The sequence below is a fragment of the Dysidea avara genome, chromosome 1 (genome assembly GCF_963678975.1).
Source record: "Dysidea avara chromosome 1, odDysAvar1.4, whole genome shotgun sequence".
Taxonomy (NCBI): Eukaryota; Metazoa; Porifera; class Demospongiae; order Dictyoceratida; family Dysideidae; genus Dysidea; species Dysidea avara.
The window spans coordinates 44,174,152-44,200,410 of record NC_089272.1 but is presented as its reverse complement, the minus strand read 5'-3'; the positions used below and the strand labels follow the sequence as shown (position 1 = coordinate 44,200,410).

Sequence of the window (26,259 nt, the reverse complement as noted above, 5' to 3'; positions counted from 1 at the left end):
CAGGCGATGTGTTTGCAGCTGAGCTCTTTACAAAATTGTTTCTTTGTAGCTGAACTCTCTACAAAGTAACTTCTTCTAACTGATCTTTCTACAACGTGATTTGTTTGTAGCTGAACTATCTACAAGGTAATTTCTTCTAGCTGATCTCTCTACAGGGTGATTTGTTTGTAGCTGAATTCTGTACAGGTGATTTGTTTGCAGCTGAGCTCTTTACAAAATGGTTTCTTTGTAGCTGAACTCTCTAAAAGGTAACTTCTTCTAACTGATCTTTTTACAGGGTGATTTGTTTGTAGCTGAACTATCTACAAGGTAATATCTTCTAGCTGATCTCTCTACAGGGTGGTTTGTTTGTAGCTGAATTCTGCACAGGTGATTTGTTTGCAGCTGAGCTCTTTACAAAATGGTTTCTTTGTAGCTGAACTCTCTAAAAGGTAACTTCTTCTAGCTGATCTCTCTACAGGGTGATTTGTTTGTAGCTGAATTCTGTACAGGTGATTTGTTTGCAGCTGAGCTCTTTACAGAATGGTTTCTTTGTAGCTGAACTCTCTACAAGGTAACTTTTCTAGCTGATGTCTCTACAAGGTGGCTAGTTTGTAGCTGAACTCTCTACATGGTGGTTTCTTTGTAACTGAACTTTCTACAAGTTGACTTCTTCTAGCTGATCTTTCAATAGGGTGATTTGTTTGTAGCTTCACTCTCTACAAGGTAACTTCTTCTAGCTGATCTCTCTACAGGGAGATTTGTTTGTAACTGAACTCTCTACAGGTGATTTGTTTGAAGCTGAACTTTCTAAATGATGGTTTCTTTGTAGCTGAACTCTCTACAAAGTAACTTCTTCTAGCTGATGTCTCTACAAGGTCACTAGTTTGTAGCTGAGCTCTCTACATGGTGGTTTTTTTGTAATTGAACTCTCTACAAGGTGACCTCTTCTAGCTGATCTTTCTACAGTGTGATTTGTTTGAAGCCGAACTCTCTACAAGGTAACTTCTTCTAGCTGATCTCTCTACAGGGAGATTTGTTTGTAGCTGAACTCTCTACATGATGGTTTCTTTGTAGCTGAACTCTCTACAAGGTAACTTCTTCTAGCTGATCTCTCTACAGGGAGATTTGTTTGTAGCTGAACTCTCTACATGATGGTTTCTTTGTAGCTGAACTCTTTGCAAGGTAACTTCTTCTATTGATCTCTCCACAGGGCGATTTGTTTGTAGCTGAACTCTCTACATGGTGGTTTCTTTGTAGCTGAACTCTACAAGGTGATTTCTTCTAGCTGAACTATCTCTTTCCATAGTTGCATGAACTCCCTACAAGGTAACTTCTTCTAGCTGATCTCTCTACAGGGTGACTTGTGTGTAGCTGATCTCTATACAGGTTTCTTATTTCTAGCTGATCTCTTGAATTCTCTTCAGGGTGACCGCTCTATTAGGATGACTGCTCTATTAGAGTATCTCGATCTCGCACTTGCCGCACCAAGTTGGATTTCTTGTTATAACTCCGTGGCTTTAAGTCTGATTCTTCTACACCATTGATGAGCCTTTCTAAGATGATTACTCCATCTGTACAACGATTTTCAAAGCATTACCCTAAGCGGTTTATCTGGTAGGCGTGGCAAGCAGTCGTTTTTTTATTAGCTGATCTCGATTGCGTAATTGTTACACACTGTTGGTTTTTTCGTTGTATCTTCCTGGTTTTTAGCTCGATTTCTTTCAAACCACAAAAGGTTTGAGGTTCAATAGTTAACCTATTCACCCACCGATTTTCAGCTTCTTCCCATACGCGGTTTACCCTGTAGGCGTGACAACATATTGGTGTTATTTTTCGTTAATAATCGCTCATAACTCTTTGCCTGTTTATTGTATTCCAGCCAAAGTTGGTACCGAGATGCGCCTTTATATCCCCCTTCTGTGTGCCAAATTGCAAGGAAATCGGATAACGCGTTCGCGTTTTATAGCAGTTTTTGTAAGTGTGCGACAAGAAAAAGAAAAATAAGAAGAAAAAAAAAACGAAGAAACTGAGCCAATTTTTGAAGTCGCATATCTCGGGAACGCGCGAAGCGATTTCGCTGAAATTTGGAATGTGGAGTGCTGCAGTTGGAGGGAATGTCCACAGCAAAAATCGTCTTGTTTCATCAAGGAAGCACAGAGCTACGGAGGTGCGAAAATTGCGTTTTCTTTCTTCCTGTCAACACTGTTAAAAATAAAGAGTAACCACCACTCTGAGAGTTCCCAGTGTAGGGAGGATTTAACACCTCATGGAGAGTAACCAACACTCTGAAGAGAATAACCATTACTCTGAAGAGTAAGCGACACCACCTTCAGAGCATGTGTTACTCCCCAGTTACTCCTTTAGAGTAATGGTTACTCTCCAGGGGTGTTAAATCCTCCCTACACTGGGAACTCCTTGAGAGTTGTGGTTACTCTTCATTTTAACAGTGAATATACTCACGGGTGTTACGCGCCGGCTTCTTGGGCCGCACGACACACTACCGTGTGTCTTGATTTATTACTGTGCAGCAATCAAAAGATTATAATGCACAGGTGTGATCATAAAAGTTACTTAAGTTATTACAAAACTCATTAGGGGTAGAGGAATTAATTACATCAGCAGGGAGTTGGTTCCATCTATGATTACAGATTGCTCGAACGAGAAGATTAGTAAACGTCCGCGGAGAGGCCAGGCGCCACTTTACTGGTAAGCAACAACATTACAAGTATGTTTAAATGTTTGTAACTGTGTCTTTTGCGTGCAGGATATGCGCTCCAGGCGTCATGCAGTGAACGACCAGCTGATGACCAGTTGGGATACCAGCTGATGCGCTTATAAACAACCAGCTGGAACAGCAAGGTAATGAGTAATGTAATACTTGTACCGGTAGTTGTATTATAGGTCTACATCTTCATCCTTCATCTGGCTTGCTAGCGGCTGGAATTATTTTCATTATACCGCCACCTTCACATGATCTGGCGGCTGGAATTATTTTCCACTCGACTTAACTACTAGTCTACTGTGAGTCTGTAATAGCTAAACAAGAAGCCGATGCAGTGCTGCATATACAACAATGTGTAACTATCTCCTGTATGTTGTGCATGGCTGTATGCATAATATTATCTAATCCAAAACAGCCAAGCTGTAAAAAAAGTGTGCAGCCCTCAGAAAGGCTATGGTGAAAAAAGATGTGAAATCCAAGGTGGCGGCCAAGAAATGGCTGTGATGGTAGGTTAATGGTAAAAATTTTAATAACGACAATTCAGATGAATTTTTGTGCCGCTTCACAAAATTTACCTAAATTGTCATTATTAAAATTTTTACCATTAACCTACCATCACAGCCATTTCTTGGCCGCCACCTTGGATTTCACATCTTTTTTCACCATAGCCTTTCTGAGGGCCGCACACTTTTTTTACAGCTTGGCTGTTTTGGATTAGATTTCATTTCTTTTTGTATTTGTATACCCCAAAGCCGGCCTATGGCCAGCTTTGGGACTTTTTTAACCTATGTTTTTTTCTTTACTACAGGAAGAAGAAAAGATGAAGTAGATGTACTTTAAATATTTTATCAGTAAATGTACAAATTATATATACTGTATAATACATATATGACCAGATTTGCGAAAAGGGGTCTTCCACACACATCCAATTTGCCAACTTTGACAATTGATAACTTCAGATTGGAAAGAGCTGTTGCCTTGATGTTTGGGCAGTGGTGAGCACCACTATAGCTGAATACATGGTTAAATGTTCAGGTTAATATGTTACTTGAACACTGAGTTATGGTCTCCACCGTTTACGGAATTGGATGTGTGTGGAAGACCCCTTTTCGCAAATCCGGTCACATATATTGATTACAGAAATCTCCATGGTGGTTTCTTTGTAACTGAACACTCTACAAGGTGACTTCTTCTAATTGCTCTCTCCACAGGGTGAATTATTTGTAGCTGAACGATCTACAAGGTAACTTCTTCTAGCTGATCTCTATACAGGGTGATGTGTTTGTAGCTGAATTTTGTATAGGTGAATTGTTTGCAGCTGAGCTCTTTACAGAATGGTTTCTTTGTAGCTGAACTCTCTAAAAGGTAACTTCTTCTAACTGATCTTTCTACAGGGCAATTTGTTTCTGGCAGAATTTTCTACAGGGTGATTTCTTTGCAGCTGAACTCTCTACATGGTGGTTTCTTTGTAGCTGAACTCTCTACAAGGTAATTTCTTCTAGCTGATTTCTCTACAGGGAGATTTGTTTGTAGCTGAACTATCTACAAGGTAACTTCTTATAGCTGATCTCTCTACAGGGTGATTTGTTCGTAGTTGAATTCTGTACAGGTGATTTGTTTGCAGCTGAGCTCTTTACAAAATGGTTTCTTTGTAGCTGAACTTTCTCCAAGGTAACTTCTCCTAACTGATCTTTCTACAGAGTGATTTGTTTGTAGCTGAACTATCTACAAGGTAATTTCTTCTAGCTGATCTCTCTACAGGGTGATTTGTTTGTAGCTGAATTCTGTACAAGTGATTTGTTTGCAGCTGAGCTCTTTACAGAATGGTTTCTTTGTAGCTGAACTCTCTACAGGGTGATTTGTTTGTAGCTGAAATCCCTACAAGGTAACTTCTTCTAGCTGATCTCTGTACAGGGTGATTTGTTTGTAGCTGAACTCTCTACAGGTGATTTGTTTGTAGCTGAACTCTCTATAAGGCGATACTTCTAGGTGATCTCTCTACAGGATTCCTTGTTTCTAACTGAACTCTCAACAGGGTGATCCGTTCATAGCTGAACTTTCTACTGGGTGATTTGTTTGCAGCTGAACTCTCTAAATGGTGGTTTCTTTGTAGCTGAACTCTCTACAATGTGACTTCTTCTAGCTGAACGCTCTACAAGGTGACTTGTTTCTAGCTGATCTCTCTACAGGGTGACTTGTTTCTAGCTGAACTCTCTACAGGTGATTTGTTTGTAGCTGAACTCTCTACATGGTGGTTTCGTTGTAACTGAACTCTCTACAAGGTAACTTCTTCTAGCTGATCTTTTTACACTGCATATTTGTTTGTAGCTGAGTTCTCTACAGGGTGATTTGTTTGCAGCTGAACTCTCTACATGGGAGTTTCATTGTAGCTGAACTCTCTACAATGTGACTTCTTCTAGCTGAACTCTCTACAGGGTGACTTGTTTCTAGCTGAACTCTCTACAGGTGATTTGTTTGCAGCTGAACTCTCTACATGGTGGTTTCTTTGTAGCTGAACTCTCCACAAGGTAACTTCTTCTAGCCGATCTTTCTACAAGGTGATTGAGTTTTTGCAGCTGAACTCTTAACATGGTGGTTGCTTTGTAGCTGAACTCTCTAAAAGGTGACTTCTTCTAGCTGAACTCTCTACAGGATGATTTGTTTGCAGCTGAACTGTCTACGTGGTAGTTTCTTTGTAGCTGAACTCTCTACAATGTGACTTCTTCTAGCTGAACTCTCTACAGGGTGACTTGTTTTTAGCTGATCTCTCTACAGTGTGACTTGTTTCTAGCTGAACTCTCTACAGGTGATTTGTTTGCAGCTGAACTCTCTACATGGTGGTTTCTTTGTAGCTGAACTCTCTACAAGGTAACTTCTTCTAGCTGATCTTTCTACAGGGTGATTTGTTTGTAGCTGAATTCTCTACAGGGTGATTTATTTGCAGCTTAACTCTCTACAAGGTGACTTCTTCTAGCTGAACTCTCTACAGAGTGATTGATTTTTTTTGCAGCTGAACTCTCTACATGGTGGTTTCTTTGTAACTTAACTCTCTACAGGGTGATTTGTTTGTAGCTGAACTCTCTGCAGGGTGATCTGTTCATAGCTCAACTCCCTAAAAGGTAACTTCTTCTAGCTAATCTTTCTACAGGGCGATTTGTTTGTAGCTGAGTTCTCTACAGGGTGATTTGCTTGCAGCTGAACTCTACATGGTAGTTTCTTTGTAGCTCTACAATGTGACTTCTTCTAGCTGAACTCTCTACAAGGTGACTTGTTTCTAGCTGATCTCTCTACAGGGTGACTTGTTTCTAGCTGAACTCTCTACAGGTGATTTGTTTGCAGCTGAACTCTCTACATGGTTTATTTCTTTGTAACTGAACTCCCTGCAAGGTGACTTCTTCTAGCTGATCTCTCTACAGGGAGATTTGTTTGTAGCTTAACTCTCTACAGGTGATTTGTTTGCAGCTGAACTCTCTACATGATGGTTTCTTTGTAGCTGAACTCTCTACAAGGTAATTTCTTCTAGCTGATCTCTCTACAGGCCGATTTGTTTGTAGCTGAACTCTCTACATGATGGTTTCTTTGTAGCTGAACTCTCTACATGATGGTTTCTTTGTAGCTGAACTCTCTACAAGGTGATTTCTTCTATAGCTGATCTTTCTACAGGGTGATTTGTTTGTAGTTGAACTCTCTACATGATAGATTCTTTGTAGCTGAACTCTCTACAAGGTGATTTCTTCTATAGCTGATCTTTCTACAGGGTGATTTATTTGTACCTGAACTATCTACATGATGGTTTCTTTGTAGCTGAACTCTCTACAAGGTAACTTCTTCTAGCTGATCTCTCTACAGGACAATTTGTTTGTACCTGAACTCTCACATGATTGTTTCTTTGAAGCTGAACTCTCTACAAGGTGATTTCTTCTAGCTGATCTTTCTACACGGTGATTTGTTTGTAGCAGAACTCTCTACAAGGAAACTTCTTCTAGCTGATCTCTCTACAGGGAGATTTGTTTGTAGCTGTACTCTCTATACATGATTTGTTTGCGGCTGAATTCTCTACATGATGGTTTCTTTGTAGCTGAACTCTCTACAAGGTAACTTCTTCTAGCTGATCTCTTTACAGGGTGAATTGTTTGTAGCTGAACGATCTACAAGGTAACTTCTTCTTACTTATCTCTCTACAGGGTGATTTGTTTGTAGCTGAACTTTCTACAAGGAAACCTCATTTAACTAAGCTCTGTACAGGCTGATTTGTTTGTAGCTGAACTATCTACAAGGTAACTTCTTCTAGCTGATCTCTCTACAGGGTGATTTGTTTGTAGCTGAATTCTGTATAGGTGATTTGTTTGCAGCTGAGCTCTTTACAGAATGGTTTCTTTGTAGCTGAACTCTCTACAAGGTAACTTCTTCTAGCTGATGTATCTACAGGGTCACTAGTTTGTAGCTGAATTCTCTACATGGTGGTTTCTTTGATCTTTCAACAGGGTGATTTGTTTGTAACTGAACTCTCTACAAGAAAACTTCTTCTAACTGATGTCTGTACAGGGTGAATTGTTTGTAGCTGAACTCTCTACAGGGTGATTTGTCTGTAGCTGATCTCTATACAGGTTACTTATTTCTAACTGATCTCTTGAATTCTGTTCAGGGTGACTGCTCTATTAGGATGACTGCTCTATTAGAGTATCTCGATCTCGCATATGCTACACCAAGTTGGATTTCGTGTTATAACTCCGTGACTTTAAGTCTTATTCTTCTACACCATTGAAGAGCCTTTCTAAGATGATAACTCCATCTGTACAGCGATTTTGAAAGCATTACCCCAAGTGGTTTATCTGGTAGGCGTGGCAAGCATAATAATAATAATAATAATAATAAAATTAAAAATTAGCTAATCTCGATTACGTAATTGTTACACACTGTTGATTTTTTCGCTGTATCTTCCTGGTTTTTAGCTCGATTTCTTTCAAACCACAAAAGGTTTGAGGTTCAATAGTTAACCTATTCACCCACCGATTTTCAGCTTCTTCCCATGCGCGGTTTACCCTGTAGGCGTGACAACATATTGGTGTTATTTTTCGTGCATAATCGCTCATAACTCTTTGCCTGTTTATGGTATTCCAGCCAAAGTTGGTACCGAGATGCGCCTTTATACCCCCCTTCTGTGTGCCAAATTTCAAGGCAATCGGATAACGCGTTCGCGTTTTATAGCAGTTTTTGTAAGTGTGCGAAAAGAGGAAGAAAAATAAGAAGAAAAAAAACGAAGAAACTAAGCCAATTTTTGAAGTCGCATATCTCAGGAATGCCTGAAGCGATTTCGCTCAAATTTGGAATGTGGAGTACTGAAGTTGGAGGGAATGTACACAGCAACATTTGTCTTGTTTCATCAAGGCAGCACAGAGCTATGGAGGTGCGAAAATTGCGTTTTCTTTCTTCCTGTCAATATACTCACGGGGTTGCGCGCCGGCTTCTTGGGCCGCACGACACACTACCGTGTGTCTTGATAGACTGTGATCACTGTGCCAATGCCACACCGCTGATATACAGGTACATCACCAGTGGCCTCTAGTTACAGCAGAGTCTGTTGTGCCATATTGGCTTGATTGGGATCAATTGCTAATTGTGCCTTCACCATATCCCTTATTCTGCGTAGCCTCACTTCACTGCTGAGTCATCTTCAGAGACACGTCACACCTACAATATATAGTTACTTCCAATATAGCTAACTTAACTTGGTTTTTTGTGTAGGTTGTGTTTTAGTATTGTGGTTTTCTGATGCCAGTTAAACTCCCTTGCCTGTGTACGTATGCATATGTATCATTTCCACAGGTACACGCACACTGCTCTGAGTGTTTCCTATGGCACTGTTTATACTTGCCCAAAGGGTAGGTTGCAACGTTGGTGTATGTACTTGGTTGTATGTGACGCGGTCCTAGCAATAATAATAATAATAATATTATATGGCTTGTAACATCATAAGCATGTACATATCTAAAATTATAGCTAGGTGCTTTTTCTGATTTTTTGCCTACCAACTGACCCATTTTGTTGTAAAATGAATCCAAGCAACAACTTTTCAAATTGGTATGGCCTAATAGAATAGAAGTATATATGTATGCTACTAGGTGGTTCGCATGCAAACATATACTACCCATCTAGCATAACGTTAATTTACACAGTTAATATAAGTAGTACTTAGCTTGTAAGACAGCATGTACTGTAACATAATTTGTACACATTATCAAACCTTCAATTGCAATGGTAGGTAAAACAATGGACTTGCAATTGCTTGTGGAAGGTTGAACTGTACAGACAGAACATTTGTAACAAATAATTTGTAAATACAAATTTAACATGTTTATTATGGTGTCTATTTTGTACTGTAAAAGCTAATAGAGATGTTGCATCTGAAATGCACATTGTAAAATGCTTAACAATTGTTGCTAGCCAGCCATGCTTGAGAGCAGAGGACGAAGGCTACAATCATTCTCAATGATTAAATTGAAGATTAATAATGTGCTTGTCTGTATTAAACCTGTAGTTTTCAATATTTGTTCCCAACCTTATCCTAACATCTGACAGCGATATTGGTATCTCACAGTGACAAAGCAAGAGCATTCATTTCATTCGGTCCCTTTGAGTTTGAAACCTGTGTGACTAGCAACAGTTGTTAAGCATTATTGACATGATGCAAGACCTTCATAGTGTACAAGTAAATAATGAATATGATTGGAAAAAAACTGCATGGGCAGTTAGTTGAATTTTTGGGACCTCTTTACAATGCCAAACATTGAAATATTAGTTGGCTATCTATACACGGCAAAAAAAATAGTAGTGACTATCGTATAGTATGTCTGTATATTTGCACTAAACATGAAGATTTGTTTAATCACAAAGCAATATAAGCTAACACATATCTATTGTTAAAAGTCTTTTATTACAGGTTTTTGCTATTGAATTTGTCACCTTTGCAAATGATTTTGTCCCGTTTGCAGTAGAAGAATCGTAGAATTAAGTGTTATTGCATTAGAATTTGTTACGTTTGCAGGAAATTTTGTCACAGCTAATCAGTGAGCACCTGGCTAACCAAGAACTTGGAACACTATGTGAAACAACTGAAATGATTGTTGACTAACAAGAACTAGTAGTGATTAGCACTTAATAGTTTGGCTGCAGCACGCTTGCAGTTGATAAGGCCAGTCCAAGTTGTAGTCCTGTTCTTGGTCCCCACCAGCATCAGTTATTGGACAGGCTAATATTGGTACTGCACATGTGTAATTCTACTTAATGTACTACATCACATAAACAGGTGGTTGCTGTTAGAAGCAGTGCAGGTTTGTTTAATGTAAATGAGTTGTAAATTTGTCAACTGTGCCAATGTGGCGATTTATACCTGCATGCATGAATAGAATCTCAGGCTTTGCGGTTTGCATAGATTGAGTGCCAAATATGGTGTCTTATAACTTTTGTATTTACGTATTTATTATTTGATTTATCCAAAGAGGGAGGGATGACACCAAAAGGCTAGGCCTATACAGGGGTGCTTCCCCAAACCCTTGTATGATTAATAATCATATAATAGCTCCCTTATCCAATTTTGTGCTCAGCCTGGACCAGAAACAGGTGGGAATACCACTTAGGATGGTCTAAGGTTTCCTACCACTGTAGTTCACTATTGACAGACACTGTGCCATCCATCAGGTGCACACCTGAATTTTATACCTCTGAAAATACTTAATTTCTTTAGAAACAGCTTTTTACAGAAATGCCAACAATAAATTACTAAATCACTTCTACATATCTTGGCCCATAGAACAAACAACCAGTCATGACAAAATTTCCTACAAATGCAACTATAGCACCTGAATTCTACTGCAAGCATGTCGAATCAGTTGCCAAGGTAGCAAATTCAATTGCAAAAGTGATGAATTCTACTGTAAAAGTGACAAATTCAATTGCAAATGGGATGACGTCAATTGCAAAGGTGACGAATTCAATAGCAAAAACCTGTAAGTTACAAGTGTATATGAACAAAATGATAGCTTACATGTGGATGTATTCAAAATCACTTCTTTTCCTTCTCCCTGACACATTCCCACACTAGGGACAACACTGATCCTATATGATGTATCACTGATTAGTCCATTAATAGTGTACTGAGTATCAGTTGTGGTAAATGACAACATCACATCACCAGTTATAGTATAAGTCACACTACCAACTGATGTACTGATCCATGATATAGTGATGAAGGTGGTACCAGTATCCATCACTGTGATGTTGATGAGTGATGGTGGATCTGTAACATATAACATGAATATACCTACAGAATAGTGTATGTATGTTATACATGTATGTGTGTAGGTCAATCAGACATGACTGCAGCATGCAAAGTTAGATTCTATATAGCCTAGCAGGTATGTAATTCTGTAACACCCTACTTACCAGTAACCAATGCACATGATTAAAGTTTGCAAAACTGTGTTTAAACTATTATTATCATTATAACTGCTACTACGTATTGTGCAGACCTTTGAAAAGAGTATCTATGATGTACAGATCACAAAACAAAGAATACAAAAACTAAAATTACACTCAAGTAATTGTTGCTAAAGCTTAAATTGATCAATATCCTTAGAGTAGATCACATGCTGGGATAGAGAATTCCAAGTTTTGATGTTCATGGGAAAGAAGGAAGTTAACTGTTGTCATGGTTACATCAATCTTGTACTATAGCCTCTGTGGTGTCATGTGTCATGGGTAAAGGTGTCCAGTAAAAAGCAGTGGGGATGTCAACAAGGTGAAAATTAGTTTTTACATAGCTTATTAGATAAGGAAACTTAATATCTAGTATACACATAAATTTGATACAAAATTGTATTGTAGTCAGTTTGCACTCACCTGAGCCCTTGTTTCTTATTAATAACTCTTGTTACATGAACCAGCTGCCCAAACATTTAATAGTGCTGTGAAACCCTTTAAATTCCAGAATAGTCAAAAAGCACTTTGATATGGGAAAGAACAAGTGAGTTATGAGGCTTTAAAAGTATCAAATACATTTATATGGATGATTCAGGTGCACAAACATGTTTACAATATAAAAACATGCTTGTTCCAGTAGAAAACACCATTGGGAGTGAACACATGTTCACCTCTTTGATATGCATTACATACGTATTCAGCGGGATCAGGTGAACACATACTGACTATAATGAAACATCTATACATGTACTCCATACTCATACTTGAGGTATGTGTATAATCTAATTAATCATGGTTGTGTATAGTTTGTGTAGTAACACTACTGGTCACTGCTGGAATCTAACTTACCTACAACTGTCACAGTTCCTATAGAGCTCTCAATAATTTCATTCAACAATGCAAAACTACACTGATATGATGACTGGTCATCAGTCCTATTCACTGGACCAACTCTTAACACACTATTGTTTCCATTAAATGGATCGGCTATCCACTCCAGTCCATCATTAGTGTTTCTGATGATTTCAGTTCCACTGATAATGTCATTACTGACAACTACACCATTTCTTCTCTTGATTATTCTCCAATCTGGTCTCACAAAGTTAGGATCAGCTCCAGTAAATCCACATGTACAATCTGCCACTTGATTGATACACACTGTTGTGTCTTGTGGACCATTAGTGATAGTGAAAGCTACAGATGCATTTCATAAGTAAAAATTTTATTTTCACACAACCTCTAGAAACTTTTAAAAATTCTCCATACAATTTACATACGTAAAAGTAACAAACTTTCACAAGAAAGAAAACATAGCTGTTATACACAGGTAGAAAATGGTACTACTGACTTACATACATAGTTTATGCACACATGTTTTTACCAATTTCTACTAACCTGCTGATGCTGCTGTAACAAGACAAGTAATTAAATACACCTTATTATCCATAGAGTTCTGTGATAAGTATCAAAATTAATATACAAGTATGCACTGTTCTCCTCCTACAGTACAGAGTAACATTCCCCTTGCATCCAAAATGACCAGACTTGTAGATATTGCAGTTATATTACATGTTGTTCTAAAAGTAATAATGTAATTTTTGTAAAATTAATTTTACTTTATAAGTAAATACGTAATGTGTGAAACCTGTCAAATAATTATGGTTGTTTATGGCATTTGGGAAATTGATAAGTTATATATCTATTAAGTTAGTCTATATGGCTTCAAGATTGGCATTAATATTATCCAAAACACATCACTCGAATGGCTGCAGGTTCAAGGCTGCCACATCCAGTCATGGATTTTTCTCCTTGGCTGTTGGACAGGTGCCTTACAGACTTTCAGCACTTGTGCTGTAAAGCCTAAAAAATTAAATTAATTAAATAAATAGAAGTATTGGTTGTGGACATAATAATGAACTTCTTCCTAGATAATAACTTTGTTACAATGCGTGATGTACAGTCTACAGACATGCTATATACATCTAATCCAAAACAGCCAAGCTGTTTAAAAAAGGTGCGGCCCTCAAAAAGGCTATGGTGAAAAAAGATGTGAAATCCAAGGTGGCGGCCAAGAAATGGCTGTGATGGTAGGTTAATGGTAAAAATTTTAATAATGACAATTCAGGTGAATTTTTGTGCCGCTTGGTCTTGGCACAAATGTCACTTGAATTGTCATTATTAAAATTTCTACCATTAACCTACCATCACAGCCATTTCTTGGCCGCCACCTTGGATTTCACATCTTTTTTCACCATAGCCTTTTAGAGGGCCGCACCCTTTTTTAACAGCTTGGCTGTTTTGGATTAGATTTCATTTCTTTTTGTATTTGTATACCCCAAAGCCGGCCTATGGCCAGCTTTGGGACTTTTTTAACCTATCTTTTTTTTACCACAGGAAGAAGAAGTAGATGTACTTTAAATATTTTATCAGTAAATGTACAAATTATATATATATATAATACATAATTATATTGATTACAGAAATCTCCATGGTGGTTTCTTTGTAACTGAACACTCTACAAGGTGACTTCTTCTAGATGTTCTCTCTACAGGGTGAATTATTTGTAGCTGAACGATCTACAAGGTAACTTCTTCTAGCTGATCTCTCTACAGGGTGATTTGTTTGTAGCTGAATTCAGTACAGGCGATTTGTTTGCAGCTGAGCTCTTTACAGAATGGTTTCTTTGTAGCTGAACTCTCTACAAGGTAACTTCTTCTAACTGATCTTTCTACAGGGCAATTTGTTTGTGGCAGAATATAATACAGGGTGATTTCTTTGCAGCTGAACTCTCTACATGGTGGTTTCTTTGTAGCTGAACTCTCTACAAGGTAACTTCATCTAGCTGATCTTTCTACAGGGTGATTTGTTTGTAGCTGAACGATCTACAAGGTAACTTCTTCTAGCTGATCTCTCTACAGGGTGGTTTGTTTGTAGCTGAATTCTGTACAGGTGATTTGTTTGCAGCTGAGCTCTTTACAGAATGGTTTCTTTGTAGCTGAACTCTCTAAAAGGTAACTTCTTCTAACTAATCTTTCTACAGGGCAATTGTTAGTGGCTGAATTTTCTACAGGGTGATTTCTTTGCAGCTGAACTCTCTACATGGTGGTTTCTTTGTAGCTGAACTATCTACAAGGTAATTTCTTCTAGCTGACCTCTCTACAGGGTGTAGCTGAATTCTGTACAGGTGATTTGTTTGCAGCTGAGCTCTTTACGGAATAGTTTCTTTGTAGCTGAACTCTCTACAAGGTAACTTTTCTAGCTGATGCCTCTACAATGTCACTAGTTTGTAGCTGAACTCTCTACATGGTGGTTTCTTTGTAACTGAACTTTCTACAAGGTGACTTCTTCTAGCTGATCTTTCTACAGGGTGATTTGTTTGTAGCTGAACTGTCTACAAGGTAACTTCTTCTAGCTGATCTCTCTACAGGGAGATTTGTTTGTAGCTGAACTCTCTACAGGTGATTTGTTTGAAGCTGAACTCTCTATATGATGGTTTCTTTGTAGCTGAACTCTCTACAAGTTAACTTCTTCTAGCTGATCTCTCTACAGGGTGATTTGTTTGTAGCTGAATTCTGTACAGGTGATTTGTTTGCAGCTGAGCTCTTTAAAGAATGGTTTCTTTGTAGCTGAACTCTCTACAAGGTAACTTCTTCTAGCTGATGTCTCTACAAGGTCACTAGTTTGTAGCTGAGCTCTCTACATGGTGGTTTCTTTGTAACTGAACTCTCCACAAGGTGACCTCTTCTAGCTGATCTTTCTACAGGGTGATTTGTTTGAAGCTGAACTCTCTACAAGGTAACTTCTTCTAGCTGATCTCTCTACAGGGAGATTTGTTTGTAGCTGAACTCTCTACATGATGGTTTCTTTGTAGCTGAACTCTCTACAAGGTAAGTTCTTCTATCTAATCTCTCTATAGGGAGATTTGTTTGTAGCTGAACTCTCTACATGATGGTTTCTTTGTACCTGAACTCTCTGCAAGGTAACTTCTTCTATTGATCTCTCCACAGGGCGATTTGTTTGTAGCTTAACTCTCTACATGGTGGTTACTTTGTAGCTGAACTCTACAAGGTGATTTCTTCTAGCTGAACTATCTCTTTCCATAGTTGCATGAACTCCCTACAAGGTACACAGTAAAAACAAAGTAGTGAACGTCACTACTTTATGTAGTGACGTTCACTACTTTTAGATTCACTACAACGTAGTGAATTATCAAAGTAGTGAAGGTCACTACCAATGTAGTGACGTTCACTACATTTTAATTCACTACGTTGTAGTGAAATCATAATGTAGTGACGTTCACTACAAAAAGTAGTGACGTTCACTACATTTTAATTCACTACGTTGTAGTGAAATCATAATGTAGTGACGTTCACTACAAAAAGTAGTGACGTTCACTACATTTTAATTCACTACGTTGTAGTGAAATCATAATGTAGTGACGGTCACTACAAAAAGTAGTGACCTTCACTACATTATAAATTTTTACTATACATCAATATAACAGCATGTCAAGAACACTGTTACTGTCAAGAACACTGTTACGGTCAGTAACATTTAACATTGGTATATAAAGGACAGTTTCTGAGGTATCATAACAGACTATAAACCAAAATTGCAGGTTGATAGACTTCTTTAAATAAAATGTTACCTCTGAAAAATGACAACCTCTTTATAACAGTATGGTCACAAAGTGTCCACTAGAAGTATCATCTGCATATTTCACCACAACTATGTAAACTTGCTGTGTATTCACAGTAGTATAGGCTAAATGTAGCAAAACCAAACAAAATATCCGATTGTACATACGTGGGTGTGTGTGTGTGTGTGTGTGTGTGTGTGTGTGTGTGTGTGTGTGTGTGTGTGTGTGTGTGTGTGTGTGTGTGTGTGTGTGTGTGTGTGTGTGTGTGTGTGTGTGTGTGTGTGTGTGATAACACTGGAAAACAGCAGTCATGTATTGTAGCCTCAGATTTTCTATTGGTAGGGACTATATAGTACATTTGATAAATTTCTGATTTGAAGATTAAGATTCCCACCTGAAGCCATTTATTGATGTGAAAAGGATGCTTATAAGAAGATACTATGAGTTTGCACATGCATGAAAGATCACATGACAACCTTTAGAAATTTGCAGGGGATATGGTATGGGATGCTGCTGTCAATGCTAAGGAGCTAGGATTTACTTCACAAAGGACTTTCATTCATTGATTAGGTTCAATATGTACTTCTGCAGGAACGTAAATGAAGTCTTTGCAGACATTCTACTAGGCTGTAGTAAGCCAAGTAAAAAAGTTTTGACTACTTTTCTGGACATGGGGAAACTAGGCAAATTTGATGTCAAACTGTACTCATAAATTTTAGTATGTAAATGCTATAAATACCTGCATTTATGAAACCACTAAACTTTCACATTCATGTAATCAAAATGGTAAATGTAAAATATTATATAACATCAACTATACGTACTGTTAAGTTTAACAATGGAAATATACGTATAATGTACATACGTAACAAAAACACATCTTTGACCAGCTTCTGCATCTTTCATCCAGCAGCGGGCAGAACGAGTCTGTAAATGAAAAACAATATATCATGTACATGTATCTGGAAACATAGACATTTGTGAAATGTGCCTTGTTCTGTATTTATTAGGGATGAAAAAATTACTCGCTAAAGAAATTCACTCAGACAGTCTTTCTAGAATCCACTCAAACTAGCTCATTATGTCACACGACCATACAAATCCCCTTCTAGCCTGAGTATTCCTAGGGTTTGCAGGTCGAGACATGGTCGGGGTTTACATTGTCAGTGCTTACCCGGTAGGTGGGAAACTATAATTTTCAGTGATGCAAATCCCCACCTTGGCCAGGCAATAAGAATGTAAAGCTTCTCTAATTGCAAGTCCTGATTTTGACTTGAAAGGCAAGCCATGCAAATGGTAACCCAGAACCTTTGCATTATGCAATGTTTCAGAGTCTAACTGTTATGCTTTAATTTATAATACAAATACTGTATTGCCTTGAGTTATGCACCTATCAGTGTAATCCCGACTATACCACTGATACGGGATGAGGTGGAGGCAAACAGGCTGTGTGAAATAGTTCACTTGTGAAGGTGGGTTGATATTTCCCTGGTTGAGAATATGTAGCTGACACAGATAGATAGTCTGGGCATGTGAAACTATGTTGGGTGGAGGTGCATGTGTGCAGAGTATTTTCTGTCCAGCTTTAGACTATAGAACAAGTGCCCGCAAACAACATATATATGTGACCAGATTTGCGAAAGGGGGTCTTCCATACATCTAATTTATCAAATTTAATGACTCATAACCAGACCTCTTAACTATCACAATTTGGTCATGAGACGCATGATTTCAGCCTTCATATCACGACCACTTGTTGATCTCACGATTTCCAATAAAATTTTCTAAGGCACGCTAAATCTCCTTGATTTAAGCCCCAAAACATCTTGTAGCAGGTGTCACGTGATCAGTTCATTAGAATAGTGGGGTGCCTCTGTATTTTGAGCTGAAAATTTTGGCAGTTTCCCATACTTTTGAATGTGTCACAATCAAGTCACTTTGCTGCCAAACTCAATGAACTGACCCCTATTTAAAGGTGAAATCCTTTGAGAAAAGACTCAGTACACTGAAGAATTAGGTGAAATCCTACCAGTTGTGTTATTGCAAATGTTTATTGCTTAATTTCGGTTGTTGTGAGATGTACTTGTGAGGAAAATCTGTGCTGAACACTAAATCCACAGCTGGATACTGATTACTCAAGAAATGGGAGGTGATTTCAACAACGAATCACTGGTGAACCAGTACATCAGCTGAGTTGAAAGACTGATATCACGTGATTCAACGATGGAGCAAAATAGTAGGTTCTTGTCATATAGTAGGCTACACTATAGTATAGAGATATTATAAGCTGCAGTAAACAGCAGTACTGCGCTCACATAGCTAGCTAGTTGTGCCTTTTAAAACATTTTTTTGTTAAAACAAATGTAACTATGTGCATGAGCCCCAGCACAAAGATGGTAGGCTTCACAGCTGCATGGGGATGGGTGGCTGGCTTTCTCACAGCCAGATCTGCTTCCAGGTTGAGAGGTCTGTGATATCTTTAGACTGAAAAGGCTATTGATTAAAAAATTGGACAGTAGTGAGCACTAACATAGTTTAGTGGATGGACAAATTTTCAAGTTAATACATTCCTTGAGCAATGAGTTATGGACTTCTGAGTTCATAGAATTGGATGTGTGTGGAAGACCCCTCTTCATAAATCCAGTCACATACCGAGTAACCATTAATTATCTATGAAGGAACACACCTAACACTCACACTTAAGTTTCATGATGATTCTGTATAAGGCCACCCCATGTAGTTTCCCATCATCCGTCCAGCATCATCATAACTTAATATATGCACTCTCATAGCATATTCATTTACACGTACTTTTGATATGTACTTTCATAGTGTATTCATATTAGTAATAATGTACAGTACTCATGTAAACTTCACACTAACGTATTTTAAGGAATATACAGGATTTTACGCTACATAGTATATACTACGTAAATAAACCACATATAGTCTAAAATTATAGTACCTTGAGTATCTGGTTATGTTTTTAAATACAACGTAGCCACCCTGAAGACACATCCTTTGCCAGCTTCTTTCCAAGTTCCAACTTCTTTTTTATCTTTCATCACGCAGTGGCCATTACAGATCTGCAATAGAAAACAATACTTTAAACTGAAAAGATGTAATGAAATAATTGCACATATTTTGTGACTTTGCGTATGTGATTGGCTGAGCAAAGACCGGTTATTTTCGCCCATTCCTTGGATTCTATTTTATTGCTTCTCCGTTATCTATAGTAACAAAAGGAGTGGACAAAGAAGACCATTCCAACAATGAAGTGACCATGGTAAACTTAATTTTTACCGCATCACCCATAACTCACATGGCTTCTGATGTATATACATGAAATAAAGATTGTCTTACTCCCCATGAAAAGGCAAATCTGATGGTTTATATAGGTTTTATTGATTCGTGCTTTGTTTCAGTACATAAAAACTAAAACATGCATAATTTTTTATGTAGCATGCATATTTTTATACTCAATACTTTTTTACTACAAAATAGAACCATACAAAAACAGCTGGTTTTCGCTCACTATTATAACTGTGGATAATCGACTCTGCTATATCTGATTACTAGAGATCCATTAGCTACAGTATTAAGTAACTCTTGATACCTCCAAGTTTACCCTTAAAGCTTCTGAGAAAGCTGGTACGTGTCTCAGTGACACTATCATTTGGCAGTGTTTCATCTAGGGTTGGTGGTGAGAGTATTCATGGCAGCAGGCAATCACATATTATATGCATAATTCAATTATTTGTGAATGGTTATCGCTATCATACAGAAGCGATCATGGAATTGAATTGAATAAAAGCCGATGGCATATAACAGGTTTAGCATCATCCTGTTTCTTGCAGTATTGAAATGTTAAATATTTGCTCAGCACTTGCATTTACTGGAAGTGATACAATACAGACTGGAAATACGGCTGGTCAAGTATAAACACAGGGGCAGATCCAGGGAGTTCAAAGGGTTCCATGGAACCTCATTCTGGAAATTCCCCATGCTAAATCCGCCATTGCTTTGGTTCCATTCCAAGAAGCCAAAATGCTCCAAATGTCTCTCTATAAATTCTCTCTTGAAAAGCACCCTAGTGATATGACTATGGTTGACAGTCTCACAGTAAACAATGAAGGTGCAAGATACTCTAATAGAGCATACCAATACTACAAGAACAATGGCTGGTCTCCGTAGTCAAGCAATGAATAGATGTTTGGTTCCCCTTTTGCATTGGTCCCATCAGCAGCATATGGAGAATATAGTAATTGTTTAACCCTTTGAGGCCGTAGGGGGGTCGATTCGACCCTTGAAAATTTTGAAAACTTCACAGCGCCGTAACTTCTGCGTGCTTTAGGCTATTACAATGGGGTCATGTTTAACAGATTGCTTGATGAATGGGGACTCCAGTGATGTATAGTTTTAAGCCAAAAGTCAATGAGGAAGTCGTAAAGAACATTGTGTATAACAAGACGCCGTTTTATAAACACGCGTAATTTCTTCTTCGAAATAAACACGGCCATAACTTCCGCATACTTCAGTGTACGGATTTGGAATAAACGTCATGGGATTCGCCATGTGATTCTGCATAAAATGGTTCTGAGGATTTGATTGTGGGAGTTACCATCACCGAGATATGGACGCTTGCCGAATCGGTGTCAAAAATCACGATGTAGCGTCTTGAAGAAAGGCTAAGGGTTGTACGGCGTGTTCCACTCCTATGATTCGCCTGATAATCGCTGTAAAGGTGAGCCATTGTATATAGATCGCCTTCATAAAGTTTCCTTGTGTCTAGGAAGAAGAGATTAGACCATACAGCAAATAATCTATTAATACCACAAAACCGCAAATATTTTAAACACACTTTTCAGGTCTCAAAGGGTTAAACAGAACGACTTCAGAATTTACTTCTGGGGGCCGCACAATGTAAGGATTCCACCCATACCCTACTAGAAAGAGTACTACCCTGGCAGCACCCACTCCTTCACAAAAAGAGGAAGGGTCTGGTCACTCTCACTATAGCATTACAGAGTTTCAACTATGGAAGATAATTAAACAATGAGATCACAATGGCAGCAAGAATGGAATGTTTAACAACCATACGAAGTAAGCATAGTTATAGGTTAAACAAACTCAACCAAAAAGCACAACCAAAAAAATAGTTTTTATATTGATTAGGCATCACGAGTACATCAGCTCCAACTACATGGCCCTCTACCTCCATCTTTTGTTCTTTTAAAGAACATCCTATTGTTGACTACAAGCAGCCATTACATCTTCACAAAACATATTACATAATTCCAAGAGCTATTATTAACTCTTGATAATTCTATAGTATCAATGCATGATAACTTAAAAAAAATTGTGAATACCAACAACATAATCTGATTGGCACAGCCTGTTTTCTGTAACATGCTACTGATTTGAATGCTAGAGTAACCGGACCAGGATGGGCATCGGCACATTATACAGTAACTGAATTAAAATAACTTGACCAGAAATGAAAATCTTCCAGCACTTGCAAAGTCGAAGCTTCATATTCTGGGAATGGCATTACAAGACCAGTGAGCTCTTTAGGATGTCTTTGGAGTGAGCTCCATAAAAAAAGTTATCACAAAATGATCTCAGTAGCATTTCTGACCCTTTAAAGAACTCTTAGATAACAAGGGAAGAACAAAAATTTTGGTCTCAACAGTTATGGTTAATACATTTTTTACCTCTGAAAGAGGAAAACCTGCAAAAAATGGATAAAAATTCTGGGTCCCAAAATGTCCAAAATAGCACATGAATAAATAGTACATGAAATCAGTCAATAGTGAGGACAAACCTTGCCATAAATATTAATTGAGGTCTGGCTGACATTGACCACAGTTGCAGGTCGCACAGTGGACTGGCAGCTAGTATCCTAATTAATGCCTGCACATCCACAAACTTTGGCACAGTCGCAATGTGTCATTGGGTTCAGAAAAGAAAAGAATGCCATAAATTCATTTTCCAGGTCAGTAGTCTGGCCATGCAAGTATATATATAATAATAATAGTGAGAGACTATTGACCCCGGGCCATCAATAAATAATGTCAGTAGTATATAGACCCTTTGCAGGTGAGCTGCTGCCATAGCAACATTCACCATTTTGGAGTACAACCTGATTTGCAACCCTGATAGCCAGTGTTGGGCAAGTTACTTTGTAAAAGTAACTAGTTACATATTACATATTACTTGCAACTGAACTATTTAGTTACAGTTACATATTACTCATAAAATAAAGTAACTATAATAATATTACATATTATATTACTTTGTGTCCACAGCCTTAAGCTGTCACGTGTGAAACTACCACTTTATCACGTGACATGATTGCGTTGTTGGAAAATGTGCAAATCTTGGTTTTAAATAAGAAGCTGGCGAATAAGCTTCATTCAGTAGGCTTCGTTACTTTGTTGTGGCTAGGCATTACTCAGAGGACAATGAACGAGATTAGTAACTTCGTTACTTGTAGTAATAATATTACGTAATATTACAGTAACTATATTACATAGGTAACGCGTTACATTTGTAAGCAAAGTAACTTGAGTTATATTACTCGTTTTTATAGCGTATTTCGTTATATTACTTAGTTACCACAAAAGTAATAATATTACGTAACGCGTTACTAATGTAACGTGTTACTCCCAACACTGCTGATAGCATAGGGGAGAGTGTACGTTTAACCTACATGGTCAACCTTTGCTGTGAAATGCAGGAGAAGCAGCCCTAGGTATTGTTTTACTCTTATGAAAAGCAATGCTATCAGGTTTGCAAAACTGGTTGTACTCCAAGATGGCGGATGCTGCTATGGCAGCAGCTCACCTGCGAAGGGTCTATAGCCATACCAGGGATGGCGATGACCAGGGTTAGAGCCCTGGTAATCAGTCAAAGCACCGGTAATTTGTCAGTGTAAAGTGCTATTAGTCCTGGTAATAACATCTTAAAACCTTCGTAATTATGAAAGGCTGGCCATAGACAGTATATTGTACGTAGAATATACTGGCTAACGCCCATTAATTCAAATGTGTGTTTACAGTTACAGCTTGTTTACTTACGATTTTAAACAGACTAATCAGGAACGGTTGATTACAGACGATAAACACTATAGATCTTCAGATACAGAGTGCATAGCACTAAGCAGTAGCACCCGGGTAGCACCAGAGGTAGCACCTCGAGTAGCATCATGTCAAGGAAACTCTAAATAATGCCACATATAATTGATGACGTCATCTACTTGGTAACATCGTTGCTCACTTAGTTACGTGCTGTAGAAGTCATGTAAGTGGAAGACTAATAATTGTTCTTTTACTTCTGTTTTCTATTGACTAGGGACTGTTTCGTAACTGTGACGTGCGGTCAGGTGGCCGCAGAGTGGTCTCTCGAGTCAACTGAGTAGGCTAGGCAGCTTAGCACTGCGTACCTAGTAGCTGTTGCATTTAGCAAGTGGTTAACAATTCAGAAAAGTAAGTCTTAAATTGTAATTATTTGTTTTACACTTTTGCACACGTAGACTACCCCAGCCTGCAAAGTTGGCTGCCCGCCAATTTCCCGGCGCCGGCACTGTAGTACCAGAGCCGAGAGGTGATGAAGTTTGGGGCTTTCATTTTAATATACCATAAGGTATAGCACATAGTAACTGAATTGAGTGATGGAGTAATGACACTTATGGTGTGACTGGCGGTTGCTTACAAACTGGATTGTCCGGGCACAGTGTACACTGACGTATTTTAGCTTTCTGACATACCTGAGCTTCACGGTTTTACCACTACTAGCTAATCACTTTTTTTTGTTTTCTGTATGTATGCATGTTTGTCAGTTTTGTTCTTGTATTTACCTTGCCGTTCCCACGCAGATCTTTTACTACGATCTGATTGTGGTTGCATGAGACCGAGGTCGCACATACTGTAAGCTAACTCTACTTATTGTGTTTTCTCATTTATAATAATGATGGTTCTCTCTCCATGCAGTAGCCGATTGATATTCATTGCAGTGGTGTATACCTGTGGGGTACTGCTGTGTGTCTGCAAGTGTTTAAGGTTTGTAGCTTTAAACAACCATTCTGCAGTTAAAATGTTGTTTGGCAGTTTAGGTAATACTGACTTTCCATTGGTAGCAGTTTTAAACAGGTAAATGCTTTAGCTTATTACATTGGAGATCGTTTACGATCTTTGTTTCTTGATATAGCGAATACTGCAAGACTAGCAAATGAAACAATTTGCTATCACTATACTGTGGTTACTAATAGGAACTGATCTAACATATCAGATGGTTATACCATGCACCCATCCCTTACGCACAGTTGTGCAATAGTTGGTAAGTGCATATATGTTTATCTCATATTACATATCAACAATTATTTTATCACAGCATAAATCATGTACATCTGCTCTATTGTAGCTATGCTGGTAAGATTTATTTAGCTACCATAGTTTGTATTATATTGTTATATCTTGCAGTTCAATGAGATAACTTGCAATATACACTGCACAGTATCTGATGCATCTTTGCTGCTGCAGAATCTTCTGACAAGAAATTTCTGGACTAACATGTATGCACCTATACAAAACAACTGACATTTTGTATACATGTATTTTTACTTGTATGCAGTATTATTTTTAATGGAATTCTATGGTGCATGAATGCATAAACTGGATGCAAATGCAATGTAGTGAAATCACTGCAAATAAGTAGTGACGTTCACTGTAAAACAGTAGTGAAGTTCACTACTAATGGCACTGCAAGTAGTGACGTTCACTACAGTTAGTAGTGACGTTCACTACAATTAGTAGTGACGTTCACTACTTTTTTGTAGTGACGTTCACTACAAAAAAGTAGTGAACGTCACTACACAAAAATAGTGAGTATTGTGGCAGAGGTTTCACTACTAATTAGTAGTGACGTTCACTACTTTGTTTTTACTGTGTAGCTTCTTCTAGCTGATCTCTCTACAGGGTGACTTGTGTGTAGCTGATCTCTATACAGGTTTCTTGTTTCTAGCTGATCTCTTGAATTCTCTTCATGCAGGGTGACTGCTCTATTAGGATGACTGCTCTATTAGAGTATCTCGATCTCGCACTTGCTGCACCAAGTTGGATTTCGTGTTATAACTCTGTGGCTTTAAGTCTGATTCTTCTACACCATTGATGATCCTTTCTAAGATGATTACTCCATCTGTACAGCAATTTTCAAAGCATTAGCCTAAGCGGTTTATCTGGTAGGCGTGGCAAGCAGTCGTTTTTTTTTTATTAGCTAATCTCGTTTGCGTACTTGTTACACACTGTTGGATTTTTCGTTGTATTTTCCTGTTTTTTTTTTAGCTCGATTTCTTTCAAACCACAAAAGGTTTGAGGTTCAATAGTTAACCTATTTACCCACCAATTTTCAGCTTCTTCCCATACACGGTTTACCCTGTAGGCGTGACAACATATTGGTGTTATTTTTCGTGAATAATCGCTCATAACTCTTTGCCTGTTTATCGTAATACAGCCAAAGTTGGTACCGAGATGCGCCTTTATATCTCCCTTCTGTGTGCCAAATTTCAAGGCAATCGGATGTGGCGTTCGCGTTTTATAGCAGTTTTTGTAAGTGTGCGGCAAGAAAAAGAAAACGAAGTGTATATTTAGCCGGTACCGGTTTGCAAACACTAACGGCTATTGTGCCGGCACTAGTAGGTTGCCCCGAGCATTCAACTTTAGGGCACGCGTCTAGAAGGTCGCCCCGAGCATTCAACTTTAGGGGATGTGAAAAGTAGTTCCTTAGCGTTAGGGGTAGGCTAGGGTTCAGCTTTGGTTTCTTCTTCACTCTTGTTATATATAGAAGTCACTTCAGTCGGATGTTTATAACGTAGAAACTAAATAATATGACTAGCTGCAGCACCGGTGGTATAATCGTTACAAACATTGCTTATGAGTACGGATGCCCGGGTTCGAACCCTCGCTTAGACAACGTTTTTTTTTTCGCTTTCTTAGGTTTTTTGTACAAGTTTTTTTTTTAATGCACGTAACATTCTAAGTATTATTATTATTTTTTTTTTTTTCCCGGGCTTGATGGACTGCCCTTTCCTACCACCCCCAGCACAGATTGCAAGTGCTGGACAACTGAACAAAATTAAGCAGACAAATGGGATTCCACAGTCACTAAGTTCACTGACTGTGGAGTCCTGGTGTAAACACCAATGGAAGACCGTGCCCCACGAATACACTGAATTGCCGAGCGCAACAACGAAAAGCTCAGGCAACAACGCAGCCAACCCAGAACCACAGGACCCAACCCATTCTAAGTATTATACCCTCTACTGCCGGCATAATAGCCGGCAAAATAGTGTAACCGGTACCGGCTCTATATAACCTGCCAAAAGAAAAAGAAGAAAAAAAAACGAAGAAACTGAGCCAATTTTTGAAGTCGCATATCTCGG

General features: G+C 38.3%; 1 protein-coding gene and 2 long non-coding RNA genes across 4 annotated transcripts; 1 reads left to right on the top strand and 2 right to left on the bottom strand.

Moving 5' to 3' along the window:
- Positions 1-8,227: 8,227 nt before the first annotated feature.
- LOC136265449 (uncharacterized) lies at positions 8,228-12,760 on the bottom strand. Its single transcript, XM_066060307.1, has 4 exons — positions 12,578-12,760; positions 12,032-12,376; positions 10,749-11,000; positions 8,228-9,005 (listed from the first exon to the last, which is right to left on the bottom strand). Exons 1-4 carry the CDS (start codon positions 12,627-12,629, stop codon positions 8,881-8,883), a joined length of 774 nt encoding a protein of 257 aa, XP_065916379.1. The 5' UTR covers positions 12,630-12,760; the 3' UTR covers positions 8,228-8,880.
- Positions 12,761-16,578: 3,818 nt separating this feature from the next.
- LOC136265228 (uncharacterized) lies at positions 16,579-23,079 on the bottom strand. The gene is made up of 3 exons (XR_010705447.1): positions 22,901-23,079; positions 18,787-18,907; positions 16,579-16,748 (listed from the first exon to the last, which is right to left on the bottom strand). It is a non-coding gene; the product is annotated as an uncharacterized lncRNA (long non-coding RNA).
- Positions 22,621-24,495, top strand: LOC136265236 (uncharacterized). 2 transcript variants are annotated; one of them, XR_010705452.1, is made up of 9 exons: positions 22,621-23,123; positions 23,175-23,308; positions 23,356-23,465; positions 23,698-23,749; positions 23,813-23,881; positions 23,935-23,971; positions 24,030-24,158; positions 24,213-24,250; positions 24,302-24,495. It is a non-coding gene; the product is annotated as an uncharacterized lncRNA (long non-coding RNA). The 2 variants fall into 2 exon arrangements; XR_010705451.1 differs by having other exon boundaries at positions 23,930-23,971; positions 24,302-24,494.
- Positions 24,496-26,259: the final 1,764 nt, after the last annotated feature.

What these genes read in the sequence shown, in the direction of transcription:
- LOC136265449 (XM_066060307.1), bottom strand. Translation starts at nt 12,629, where the DNA reads ATGGATAATAAGGTGTATTTAATTACTTGTCTTGTTACAGCAGCATCA. An exon ending in AGGAACTGTGACAGTTGTAG is followed by an intron (nt 11,001 to 12,031) that starts GTAAGTTAGATT and finishes TATATGTTACAG; the next exon opens with ATCCACCATCACTCATCAAC. An exon ending in GATTTTGAATACATCCACAT is followed by an intron (nt 9,006 to 10,748) that starts GTAAGCTATCAT and finishes CTGTCTGTACAG; the next exon opens with TTCAACCTTCCACAAGCAAT.